Here is a 13,721-nt window from a genome sequence, read left to right as displayed (position 1 = left end):
TGATAATCGCTGGTATAAATAGGAAACCAAAGGCAAATAACAATTTGCGTATCCTGACCCACTCGCTAGGGACTGCATTTTCGTACAGGGTCTCTCAGGTAGGGCCTAGTACCGACACTCCTCGACCAGTTCGACGTAAAATAGAAAACAGCCGATACGAAAGTCTTTGAACCTGACGTCTGCCGGGGACTATCCACCTCGGAAACAATAGGTCTTCGAAATTTATGATACAATTAAAAACTCGTCTTTATTATTTTCTGGACGAGCTTACTGACGCTCTTCTTTTCTATTGTCTTCGAGGCTTGCCTTATGACGTCATAACTTATCTCCACTCAGCTCGACCCGGCATTGTCCTACGGAAAACAATGTCAGAAAATCAGATCTTACCACCTCGCCACGTTACGGCCAGCCATTCTACATCCTGTGCTTTATATAATATATATATATATATATGTATATATGCGATTACATATTGACTATACTCGCATCGATTGCTTTACATGTAAATCGCCTTATCGCTACTGGCTGGTCAATTTGTCAGGACGTGAAGATTGGTGGCTTTCCGAGTGACGTATGTATCGTCTTCGTGGTATCACTGTCGTTATCGTTAAATTCACGCATTGGGAAAGTGCCATCAGTGGATAATCGAAAAGCTAAATGCGAGGAAAATTGCGATCGGGATTAATCGAGCGTGAAAATTGAAAAACTATTTCGAGCCGGAATGAGGTCGAGGTCGTTTCTCTTGCTCGACACGTGCTAAATTTGATCACGGCTTTAGACTGACGCTTTCTAGCCGCTACCCCTATGTTTATTGACTCCTTATTAGAGCTTCTCTGTTTTACGTGTTAATTCGCACATTGCTCGTAAGCGGAATTGACAGCGGGAGTGATAAACGTGCAAAAATAAAAACGAGCACAGCGTTCAAATCTGTCGTCTTTATCGTTGAAAACGTGATATCTTGAGATAACATAAAGCATACAGGTATACATTGTATACTGTATATTATATGCAGATATAAATATATCAAAAATACACGTAGAAAATCAATGTTGCTGCACACGTATACTTCGTGTAAATTTAAGGCTTTAAGAACCCGGCTTAAAGTTACAGCAATTTAATTATACTTTGAGAATCATAAAGGTACCGATCGCACCGAATTTTCTAAATATCTAAATATCGTTACACTCCCCTATGAGCGCATCATTATGTGTCCAGTGACCCAAAATTACATTATATATATATATATATATATATATATATATATATATATATATATATTAGTTGTTAAAAAAAATTGCCTCGTACACTCAACCAACCAAAATAATTATTGTCACAGAAATGACGAATAAAATAAAAAATTGGTTATTACATACTCGTTCGCTCACAAGGTAACGGACCATCCCCGTTCAAAGGTCAATATGGGGTAGAGAAAATGAAGGCAGATGGTCAAAGTCCCGCAGAAAGAAAAAATGGGTACCTTTTTACGGGGTGGTCAACGGATTTGCATACCGGCCGAACGAGTTCTATGTATTCTAACGTACGTAGGTAATATTACATTCTCTATGAGAGATTCCAGAGCCTATATAAGCATCGGGCTTCTGTCCATACACGCTGCCAAACACGTTGGACATATCAGTATCCATGGTGCAATTTGACCAAACGGATCGTTCCGCGCCGAGTGCTAATCGCGCGAGTGTTTCACGTGTGTACAGAGATATGGGGATTCAAATTTAATTAAACATAAATACGTAGACACGATTTCGTATGATATAACGACGTCTTAGTTGTGACTCGACTAGACACGCGACAGACTGGTAGTCGAAATCCTGTGAAATCTTTGCATTCCTGTTGAGCATTTCTGAATTACGGATGAGAAGTGAAAAAGTGGAAAAAAAAGAATAAAAATAAGAAATACGTAGGAATGCCATCCTACAAGACGTTACCCGAAATTCCCCTAGTTTTAACTAGAGATTGAGTCTGGATAGAACAAAAGGAAATTACGATTACGTATATACATTCTGCATTACTAACCTCCTCGTCCACCCTTGCCTGTTTAGTAACTAGTAAGTAGGAAGGTACGCTTCTCGTTCGCTTCTCGTTCGCTTCTCGTTCGCTTCTCGTTCGCTTCCCACTTCATCCCTTACCTTACCCTGACGTTCCGTTTCTTTTCTTTCATTTCCTTCCCTTTTGGATTTCCGCCTTGCTGACGTAATGAAAACAACCCCTCATTACTCGTCCGCCACTCGCTACCTGACATCCGGTCGTAAGAAGAGGGAAAACAAATTTGAGTGAACTGAAAAAAAAATAATTTTTGAAAAATACTATATGCACGTGGAAGTAGACGTTTTTTAAATTGACGTATAATGTAATTTTTAAATGTTAATTTTCGAAAAAATTACTAAATCCAAGTGTTTCTTGTGAAATATCAGTATGGAGGACGGTCAGACATTTTGCGAGTTCGGACAGCCATATTATTCCATTTGAGCGGTCCAGGAAGGGTGGTTACGAAGAGAGCGGGTGGCCTGCCACCTCTTCAATTTCCCTTTAAAATATTCTCGGCCATTTTTCATCCCTCCTTGTCTTTCCCACTGCGCCCGTGCGCCCCTATAGCCGGCTCACGGGGGTGCCAAGACGGAGTAGGGGAAGACAATGGAAAAACTCCCGCCATCTTTAATTCCGTCCCGAGCCCCTGACTCCCTCAGCAGCCATGTAAAAAAAGGACGATCAATAAATTCTTCTTCGTTCTCTTACTTTGCGCTTCGGGACGTTCGATTGTTCCAACCCCTCCTTCAAAACAACCCTCTTCGCGCTAAACTTTGACGAAACGAAAGAATGCACCCTTGGAGTTTAGGGTTATCGAGGCTGACTGAAGCGCCTTGCGTCACAGATTTGTGCAATTTACTTTAATAATTACTCGAGCGCATTATGCAATTCGGTATCTATGAAAATATCTGCATTCCCATTTAGCGTTAAGGGAACACGTACGTGAAAGTCAATGGCGAAAATTATTATTTAATTGAAGCAATTAAGCTTTCGATAGAGCAAGTTAAAAAAATTTAACACGAAAACAGCTTAAGTAACTATTACAAAGTATTCTATGCTTAATATCAGTACTTAACGTTAAGATTATTAAATGGTAAACGATATGAATATGATTAGAGATAATGGATACGAAGGTCTTATCGTTTGAGAAAACTCTGGATAAGATTACGATGGTCGTTAACTTACCGACAAGAAACCTATATTGTCGAACTCTAATGACACCTTATAATAATTTCATGTATTAAAGATAAAAAATTTATAATGTCAAATTCAAACATTGTACAACTATTTTTTCCCATTTATCACGAAGCACGTGTACGTATGTAAAAAAAATTTAGTTGCCGTAATAATAAAGATACAGAATAAATACTATAATTAATATAGTAAGGCACATTTGCCTTAAGCTAATTATATCCAATTAACATGTATGAACGTGTCAATGTACACGAACATACAACGAGTATAAATAAATTAAAATAGAATTAAAATTCCACATCCTCTTTCCCAGTGATTGTAATAAAATTAAACATACAGAATATCTTTTATCTGTACTGCCCATAAAAATGACAAATCCGAAAATTTCTGTTTCACCACCCTGCCGGTCATAAACATACTGACGCTAAGAAACGACACTTACCGGCAGGGTATTCATAACTCGACGCATCCATCTTAGAATAGCCGACACGTTCTAATGGCGCTGAAATACGCTGTCTTCTCTCATAATTCTGAGCTGATTTTCCATTAGCCATTGAATTCTGCTGCCATTCGCCTTATGACAATTTCTATCAGAGATCAGTGTGTTATCCGTTCTCAAATCTGTGTATATATATCTAGTGTACATACATTCTTATCTGGCATTGTTCAGAGTGGGACAATAGCATGTAAATGAGTTGCCGACTAACGTTGAAAGATTAGTCGCGGTTGAGTCCATCGTGTGGAAAGTTCAGTTACTTTGGCTTGAAGAACCAAGAGAGACTAGCGAAAAGTAATCAAGCAGATATAATTAAGAAATAGCATGGCACCAAATACCATGAGGAGACTGTTTCTTATTATTTGCATAACTATGATAACCAATGCAATAGAAGGTTCGTATAATTTAATAACTCCTAAATAACCGAATATTCTGTAATATATGAAACTCGTAACGCATGAATAGATTTACATTAAGAACCAAACAGAAAACTGTATTACCATACGAGGCTATAAGGTATATTATTATTTAATATTGACAGACATGGAATTCTGGCGAAACGTGGCACGTGATGAGCTCAAAGAATCTTTGACATACAGATGGAATACAAACACTGCTAAAAATGTCATATTATTCGTAGGCGATGGTATGAGCCCTGATACTATAACAGCTAGTAGGATTTACCATAGGGGCGAGGAGAGTTATCTCTCGTGGGAAAAATTTCCGCACGTTGGTCTTCTGAAGGTAAATGCATTTATATAAAAAATTACGTAATATTTAATTTTTTTGTTAAAATCATTGATAACATTTCCATCGTACAAGATTTAAGTAGAACTATGCAATTATGTGCAATTTTTAATAAAAATACGCTATTATTTTTATCAAACGTTACACATGATCGATTGGTCCAACTTACACCCTAAACGTAGTCATTGAGTACCTTTAGTCATAGTCATAGAAGAATATGGAATATTCTTTTGAAACGTTGCACATGATTGGAAACGTGATTTTCTAGTTAATCATATATAAGCCTACTGGCTAATGATGATCTCTGTTATCAGACATACGACGTTGATAAGCAAGTGCCTGATTCTGCGGCGACTGCCACGGCATTGTTTAGTGGAGTTAAAACTAATTATGAAGTTGTCGGTTTGGACGCGAACATACCATTGGCTGATTGCAAGTCAAGTCTGAATTCTACTTACCACACGGATACAATTATTAGCTGGGCGCAAGATGCTGGGAAAGCGACGGGTTAGTTACCGACAAGAAAGTTCAATTTCTCAAATAAATATTATAATACCCATGGCTCGTATTCAAAGTCAGTTCATCGTTTTAAGCACAATCTTAAGACACCCTCTATCATGTGTTATTATTACTATATCTACGGTCTTAAGACTGTGCTTCATCTCAAGCACTATGAATACGGACCAGTGAATTTGCTTAGGTTTTGTTACTACTACAAGGGTGACGCACGCAACTCCTGCTGCTCTCTATGCACATTGTCCTGATCGAAGATGGGAGTGCGAGGCCAAAGTGCCGAAAACGGCATCCAACTGTAAAGACATAGCGAGACAGTTGATCGAGGATGAGCCCGGGAAAAAAATAAATGTAAGTTAACGGAATTAAAATTTCAATCGATCACTGTCGTATCATTAAATTTTTCAGGTAATCATGGGAGGTGGAAGGCAAGTTCTGGTATCGGATGTCGTAAATGGTACCAATGATCCTATAGATACCTATGCCTGCTACAGTAAAGATGGAAGAAATTTGATAAGCGATTGGTCCTCTGATAAGAAATTATTAGGTGCTTCGTATGCGGTGGTACAAAATAATAAAGAACTCAGCGAGGTGGATACCGAGAACACGGACTTTCTCTTAGGAATATTTTCAAATGGTCATTTAACCATGGATTATGCAAGGGATCAAAGCCCAGAAGGTCAACCAAGTCTTGAGGAGATGACCGTGACAGCGCTTAAAATTCTACAGAAATCCAAAACCGGGTACCTACTAATGGTTAGATCCTACTGTTTAGGATATTCATTTCCTAGCATCATCTCTCATCTAGATAATTATTTTATTTCAGGTCGAAGGAGGACTTATCGATTTTGCTCATCACAGAGGTCACGCTGCTCAGGCTCTTCAAGAAACTACAAGATTTTCAGACGCCATTAATGCAACATTGAGCATGATAGATACCACTGATACACTTGTCATTGTCACAAGCGATCATACGCATGCTTTGTCTTTCAATGGATATAGCGATAGAGGATCAAACATTCTTGGTGAATATTAAATATATGTCAAGGCTCAAGTAATTATATATTTATCTTATTGCTGTTATATAGGTATCGCACAGAAATCCAGATATGATGGAATTCCCTATACTATACTCAGCTACAGTACTGGTGGAGTTAACAATATGGCCTACAAGATCGGTGATCGTGAAGCAGTGAGGATAAATGTATCCTTATATAACACTAGTGATTTCACTTACAGTCAACAAGCTGCGATTATTTCCGATGAAGCTTATCATGGAGGTGGCGACGTAGCCGTTTACGCTTTAGGTGGGTAAAGAGATACAGCAATACAAACGTCCTAACGTGAAGGTGTATGTTATAAGCTTAAATCGTAGTAATCAATTGTTTGATTGACATATAATGATCTCTTTAGGTCCCTATGCACATCTGTTTCATTCAACTCACGAACAGAACTTCGTGGCTCAAGTAATCGCTTATGCTGCTAAAATCGGAGAATATGACAGTTCTGCTGCGCACGTGATATACATGAATAGCAATATCTTGTACTTAATTATTACTGTAGTTCTAGTTCAGATTAGTTGGTCTTTAATATAGAAAAAAAACCAGATAAATGGCACGTGGTGACATTCGCAAATAGACCTTAACGAATCACGTGCTACTCTGATGCAATTGAATGGATTTAAAAATTATCAGTAACAAAAAAAATTGTGCGCGATTAGGTGCAGTAATCGCGCCGGCTAGTTAGATCAAATATAATATGTAATAGTCGATAATGCGTTACGTCACAACTTTTCTGCTTCATTTACGAAAATATTAGAGTTCAGATTATTCCATTTCGGAAATTAGTGATGCGATGAGTGTGTATAATTTTTATATATTTATTTACAAACAAGTACGATAAAACAGTGCTCAGTCTTATACTGCAGAAGGATTCTTTATTAGCTATAACTTGTCGTAAGTCGTAGCAATAAAAAAAAAAATAAATGCAGAGAATTGACATTACTTTGAGAACATATTATGCTGATTAAGTGTTACTGTCCTTATGCTATTTAGTAAGGGAATCTCTACTTTCTTTACCATGTTATTCATCTTGGCAAATATTTCTTTACTGTGTAAAATAATCACTTAAATCGTTAATATTATAAAATTCGTTCAAGTACTATAGTGTTTTTTATGCGTATAAAAAAATCCGGCTACACTCTGGTGATGACCCGAACTCATATTTCTGTTATCATAAAGGAACTTATTAACATGGAAAACCAAGAGGCAGGATACGAAAGTGATAACGAAGCACTCCGACAGCATAATTACGGCTACTTTTAAATGGTCACATAAAAATTAAACTCTATAGAAACGTTATCGGAGTCTGTCGTAATTGAGAATGTTACCCGCTACGGCGTATATTAAAATATCACTGAAATTTCCTTTTCTGCTTTTTAAAACCTCCATCATGTATCATAACCATTAGAGATACGTAGCCTAGACACATGAGTGCTGAGATCAGGAAAATAAAACCTGGAGTGTACTTGCCAAACATCATGAGACTGCAAAGTCCCACGAGCTGGAAGGCAAGCACCAGTAGAGCAAAGTAGACAGCCAGAGTAAGCACAAGGGAGATACGTTTGCGTTCTTGCTTTTCGAATTTGGTGAACTTTTGTGTGTTTGTTATTGCAATTGATGCCTCAAAGGTACCTGGAGTTGGAGTAGTCTGTGGGGAACGGATAATCTGCAGAGCAGTCTGATGCACACAGTTGGTGACAAAGAAGATTTGTTCAGTAATGGTTTTAAGCAGGAGGTTGAAGTAAAGATTGACCTTCCGTGCGACTGGATGGGACTTTGAATTTCCAAAAGAGTAGAGGAGGTATGGAAACAGATTTAGATTCTGGCAACAATGGCGAATCTTCTGCATGGACGAGTGGCGAAACAGTAATGGTGGGCCACTATAATTTCCATCTGCAACAGTCAATGAATCAAATAATTAATTCTAATCAAAACGATACAGGCACTACATTTATTTTTCGAATTAACTATGCAACACCACTATGCACGCCTTTATTCTTGGTTCAAGATAAAAACTAATTAGGTAATCTTTTACTGCGTCATTCCTGTTTTTAGTGAAGTTGTATCACATCCCACAAGCATTTTATTTAACTCTTTTTAATTTTAATTATCAATAGTCACCTTTGAACATTTCAGAAACACGACGAGCTAGTGTTGGTCTCCTTCTTACAGCAACACTCGTCCCATTTGTGAGCTTCGTAGCTACATCCATCTTGCTAACTTCAACACTTGAAATTTTGTTGGATGTTCCTTGATAATTTAATGGTTGAACTTTGAGCCAGCCAGAATACAAAGAGATGTTGTAACTCTTCCTGAAATAAAATGATTTATTTACTTCCATTTGGCAAAAATTATTTAAATTAACTGCACTATTTCAATAGCCAAAATCTTACACTCAAAAATTCCATCACCCAGACTTACTTTCAAAGATCTCTGTCAGACATCTAGAGTCGCACTGAGGCATTCAACCAAGTTTGTCAAGAAATTGATAGCTTTTAACCCAAGATTAGTACTGATGTCCAGTATTAAAATAAAATATCATTCAAAAACCACTTCTTATTTGGTAGGTTTCATGCATCATTGACACAGAGCAAGATTAAACAGACACTCTGGTAAGAATCTAATATACTACATACAACTGTTTGCTGGTACTTCAAAACCAGAATTTAAAAAAAAAATGCAAAATGAAACTGTACATAAAGTGCAAAGTCTGTTAACTGATGATCCCAGCAATCAGATGTTAACGATACAACAAGGAATTTATAACTGGCAAATAGCAATGACGCACATAAAATATATACATATATTGAATCAACGTAATAGGCTCCCCTAGTTCCGTTAATCGTCAATGCTTATTAAACAAAATTTATAGAAGTAATTAGAACGGAAACCAAGCAATTGCGAAACCCTCTCCTCATGAGTAAAATGGACGACACATACAAGACTCCTCAAACTATGGAAACAATAGGCCAAATTTTACTCACCTTTGTACAAAATATATGAGAATTTATTTACAATGGCACGAAGCCCAGTTGGTCATAGAAGTTTTCCATAAAAGTAATTTCACCTTCTGTTCTAACTATATTTTTTATAAAGATTGAACACTATAGGAAATTCACGAAATATGCCCATCCTTCGGTACGGACTTGGGGTTTTCTCTCCTGTGTCGTGAAAAGAAAAACAATCACGTATTCTTACCACAAAATACGAATCACGTTCTCTCGCAAGAATTCAAGCACAACTGAAGTATCGAAAATACTGTTGTTACACGCTGTGAGACCATAGCCTCCCACGCGCACGATTCCTATAGCCTGGCGTGCCTGATTGGCTGGAATCACAACACCAAGAAGAACTCAACCAATACTTAAAGGTGTCTAAAATATTTGCCTTGACGGAAAACCTGTGGACGCCTGAACAAAAGGAGCACGATTGATATTGAACAAAATATATGTATCCATCTATGCAAAACTGACAGATGCTGGAGAAATAGAACTTCCTCGAAAAAAATATACTCAACAGTCAAAAACTTCGTATAGTCTTTGTCCTTACGGTAAACTGCTATCCCACATATACGTTGTAAAGTACTGTTGTAATGTATTCAAACTTTTCAACGAAAACAAATTTGTTTCCAGGTTAAAAATATAAAATACTTTGCGACTGAAGGAAAACAGCATTATACAAAAAATTCTTTAAGTTAACCTTGATATTATTCGTATTAATCTTACACATTTAAAAATATTGTGCGGTTTTCTGTGTCAATATCTTATCAGTATGAAATGTGTTACTTTACATACTTACTGCAGGGTACAGTTATTTATTATTTTCATTTGACATATATAAATAACGCGAATGAAAGCTTTCTCTAGAGTTTAAATTTCATTATCCTGAACCCATTTTAAAATGAAGTCTTTGATATATTTCAGAATCTATATTGAGTTACCGTACAAAGGTAAATCCATAAACCATAAATAAAGCTCCTACTCTAAAAATATAATAGAACCACTCGTAGTAAAGTTGGAAACCCGTTATATGCATTCAGGTCCCAAAAATTATTTACCAAAAGGACTCATCGCCTTGGCCCGTATTTATTAACAATAGAACCTCTGAACCGTTGCCAAATTGGCTAATTCCTGTATTGATGACCTTAGACAAGCACCAATGATTCGTCATCATAGCCGAAAACATTTTTACATCTAAAATTATAGTGTCGTCGTCTAGACGTATTATTAAATAAACCTGATAAGCCACAAATATACGTTCCATTTTGATAACACGCATCCTTATATAATGTTCCGTTGAACCTCGACGCCTATGCAAGTAGAAGATAAACCTCAACTCTACAGCTAGAAACGCTGCACGTGGTACGTCAGTGCCGGATCGAATTTATGTTCACGCACATGATGCGTGATCGGGATATGCGGCAATCAGAAAATTGCTCTGGCACGGCAGTCCACATGTCTCCCCTCGTTCTCAAGTAAGCGATACGAAGAGACGCAACAAGAGTCAAAAATCCGTTGAAACTAAAATACAAATTTTATCCAAATATTCATTATGATTATTTAACTGCATACATTTCTTAATGAATACGTAATTCAACATAAAGATAATCCGCCAAACTATTTCACGTAACTTTTACATAACCGTTTAAATATTTGAACTCAAGATACAATGGCGCGCTTAAATACTGGATTTTTGTAAGTACCTACTTATTCATGGGTATTCCCTTAATTCTATTTCAAGCTTGAGAATTTTCCCTCTCCTAAAGCCAACGATTTTCCATCGGCCAACCAACAGTAATGAATCCAATACACCAGTCTACACTGTTAAAAATTTTTCTAGAAAATAAATAGAAAGTTTTTGTATATACAATATATGAAATTCCATAAACATTTATATGGTAATATAAAAGCATGTCAAGTTATTTGTGTATACGGTATTTGAAATTTAACGTACAGCACGTTTTCATGATTCCACTGATGACACTATACTGACTGCGCGACATTATTATACTAACCCAGTGAAGCTGCAGCCATTGATTGTGAGTCACAGCGCTGATTAAATATTTTTTAACATTTATATTAATTTCAATACACATTATGCTAAATTCGTATGAGTCCAGTATTTTTGCTAAGCATATAGTAAATCTAATGACAATATATACGATTTTAACTTTAATATTCCAAGTTAATAATTTTCCAAAAACAGTAATATTTTATATCCACTGTAAATTTACCATCATTTTTTTACACTTACTGTTTCTTGATATTTTTCTCGTATCTGTAGACTTTTTTTAATACCACTTGCCTACCACACCATCGTCATCACCCGACGGCAAAGACGTGGTTTCAAGCGCGTTGTAGATTCTTGTTTAAACGTGGAAATTCTTTGGCATTTTATACATCAGACAGTCTCAGCATCTACGACACATTTGCTCGAGCGTCTGACACTCTCCTTATCTAATTTTATCCAGTGCTGCCAGAACGTTGAGACAAATAAAATGTTAAAAATAATATTGCATCATGAATGGGTTGAATGTTTCGCTTTCATCAGCCATTTAACGTACACGTTCAGTATAGTTTAGGCATATTGATAATTTTATAACGAGCCATATATAGTACGTTTATTGTCAATAAAAAAAAAGTACGGCCATCACTTCACCGTACTGTATACACTTTTGAGTGCGTGTGATGCTATTGGAGCGCACGTTGTTTTCAGTCCAAAGAACGATTTTTTTTTTAATCGCCTCCCCTTGAGATGCTCTACGCTCTCTTTTTTTTATATTTCCTTTCCTTCTCTTACTCTCGTTTATTCCAAATCGGGATATTCTCGAAGCCAACGATTTCGTAACGTCTGTGGAGGTCTAGACCATGGGCAGGTTTCTATAATGATTCTCACGTCCGGTTTTTCACGTAATTCGTGTCTGTTGCTATAAATATTTTTAATTTTTACTTTTTGAAAGCAAAATCACAGCTACATAAGATGTGGTTTAATAATATAATATAATAATAATAATATAATAATAATAGAAGATATTAATAATAATAATAATAGATAAAATTATATAATAGTTCTCTCTTACATCCATACAGCAGGTATTAATTAATACTAATGACCGTACAATTCTAAATCTAAATAGTACTACTGTATATACTATGTGTTTCATTTTGTAATGCGATCTAGGGGTAATAATCGTAATATAGTATTCAGTATCTAATCGCACTAAGCCAACCTCCCGAGACTGTTTCGACGAAGACAAAAAAGAATGATCGAAAAAAAGAAAAAAAACAAATAAATCCCAAAGCGAACGTCCTGCCGTTTTGTGCCTGTCGGATTTTATATTTTGATCTTGGCATGTTCGCAGGACAATGAGTGGCTCATCGAATGAGGTTGGGCCATTTGTCGAGCTTTACACATATACTCAGTACCTATTGTATCTCTTATATCTTTCATGCATACACAATCTACACGCTAAATAAATATGTTACAGATTGTTTCCTCTTTTTATCTAAAAATTATGTTACTTCGTGTTTACTTCGTGGTATGGCACTCATATGGCTGCTAGCCTAGCCCCGTAGGTATACGATTTTCCATAAGCGCGATCGTCGCGCCCCTAGCGGCGCAATCTTGTACACACAGCGAATGGCAAACGCGATTCTTTGTTCTTCTTTTCTCCTATTGTCATACCTCCGATATATACCAATAACAGCCGACGAAAATGCTACATGTTCTTTAAACCTATAAAAATGTGTGCTCTTCGTGTCTTCTCCTGCATTTTATTATTATCATATTTCTCTCATCGAATCGTAACGACCTCTGGATTTCACCCGACGCCATGAGAAAACAGTAAACCAGTGGGCTAGGATGGATGACTATCAGTGTGTACTTCCTATGGAATGCTACTATTAAAATAAAACAATTAGACTATTCGTTCGTCTAGTTTTTAAAAGTGTCCTCTTTATATTTCTTTTGTCCCTCTCAAATCGGTATTCGCTTTTCTGTCTCTTGTTTGCTTTTGTTTCTATTCGCTACCTGCGCACCCACGCAAATCACACATCCAATCACATGTTTCAATGTACGTGCAAGTTTAAAAGTCCAGCAGAAAAAGGCCATCCAGGAAAATTAGTGGCGTGGTCACTACTTGTAAAGGAAGCATATGCTAACTAGTGCCAACAATTGAAGAACAACAATTGATGACGCTCACAGAATGTACGTAAACAGCAAAATATGCTTATATATTGGATTTATTGGATTTGGACCTAATAGTATATCACGTGTATGTGCGAAGGATGCGATCTCGTTCCAGGAAAAGTCACCGTGCCTACGTCATCGTCGTTTTTTCATGATCGTCATAGGAGTGGAAAAACGTACGATGACGTATATACGATGATTAATTTTTCTTTAGGTATTTTAAGCAAAAACGTCTTTTTCTATTAGTTTTCTCCTCTCTCTTTTTTTCCCACTTAAGGCACTATAAAAAGTTTTCGTTTTTCTTGTCCGCTTCTTACGCTTTTTCTTTAATTTTTATTTTTTTCGTCGCTATGGTATGATCTATGTTTCTGCAATTTTCGAAAAACACCGCTAGTTGGCTGTAAGTCACGTTTATGTGTCACTCTCTCTCTCTCTCTCTCTTTATCTCTCTCTCTCTCTCTCTCTCTCTCTCTCTCTCT

General features: G+C 36.7%; 2 protein-coding genes across 8 annotated transcripts; one reads left to right on the top strand and one right to left on the bottom strand.

Moving 5' to 3' along the window:
* The first annotated feature begins 3,784 nt into the window (after positions 1-3,784).
* On the top strand, positions 3,785-6,775 carry LOC107268035 (alkaline phosphatase). Its single transcript, XM_015740377.2, has 8 exons — positions 3,785-4,127; positions 4,275-4,477; positions 4,795-4,987; positions 5,181-5,344; positions 5,402-5,749; positions 5,820-6,018; positions 6,082-6,300; positions 6,407-6,775. Exons 1-8 carry the CDS (start codon positions 4,058-4,060, stop codon positions 6,586-6,588), a joined length of 1,578 nt encoding a protein of 525 aa, XP_015595863.1. The 5' UTR covers positions 3,785-4,057; the 3' UTR covers positions 6,589-6,775.
* Positions 6,776-6,852: 77 nt separating this feature from the next.
* LOC107268036 lies at positions 6,853-11,475 on the bottom strand. 7 transcript variants are annotated; one of them, XM_025085318.1, is made up of 4 exons: positions 11,008-11,064; positions 10,761-10,889; positions 8,176-8,366; positions 6,853-7,947 (listed from the first exon to the last, which is right to left on the bottom strand). In XM_025085318.1, exons 2-4 carry the CDS (start codon positions 10,766-10,768, stop codon positions 7,406-7,408), a joined length of 741 nt encoding a protein of 246 aa, XP_024941086.1. In that variant the 5' UTR covers positions 10,769-10,889; positions 11,008-11,064; the 3' UTR covers positions 6,853-7,405. The 7 variants fall into 7 exon arrangements, with proteins under 7 accessions (XP_024941086.1, XP_024941087.1, XP_024941085.1 ...); XM_025085319.1 differs by lacking the exons at positions 10,761-10,889; positions 11,008-11,064 and adding an exon at positions 11,308-11,475; XM_025085317.1 differs by lacking the exons at positions 10,761-10,889; positions 11,008-11,064 and adding an exon at positions 9,604-9,638.
* Positions 11,476-13,721: the final 2,246 nt, after the last annotated feature.

The sequence above is a fragment of the Cephus cinctus genome, unplaced genomic scaffold, assembly GCF_000341935.2.
Source record: "Cephus cinctus unplaced genomic scaffold, Ccin1 Ccin1_scaffold0462, whole genome shotgun sequence".
NCBI lineage: Eukaryota > Metazoa > Arthropoda > Insecta > Hymenoptera > Cephidae > Cephus > Cephus cinctus.
Note: the sequence above shows the minus strand (reverse complement) of the source record. Positions and strands in the feature narration are given on the sequence as shown.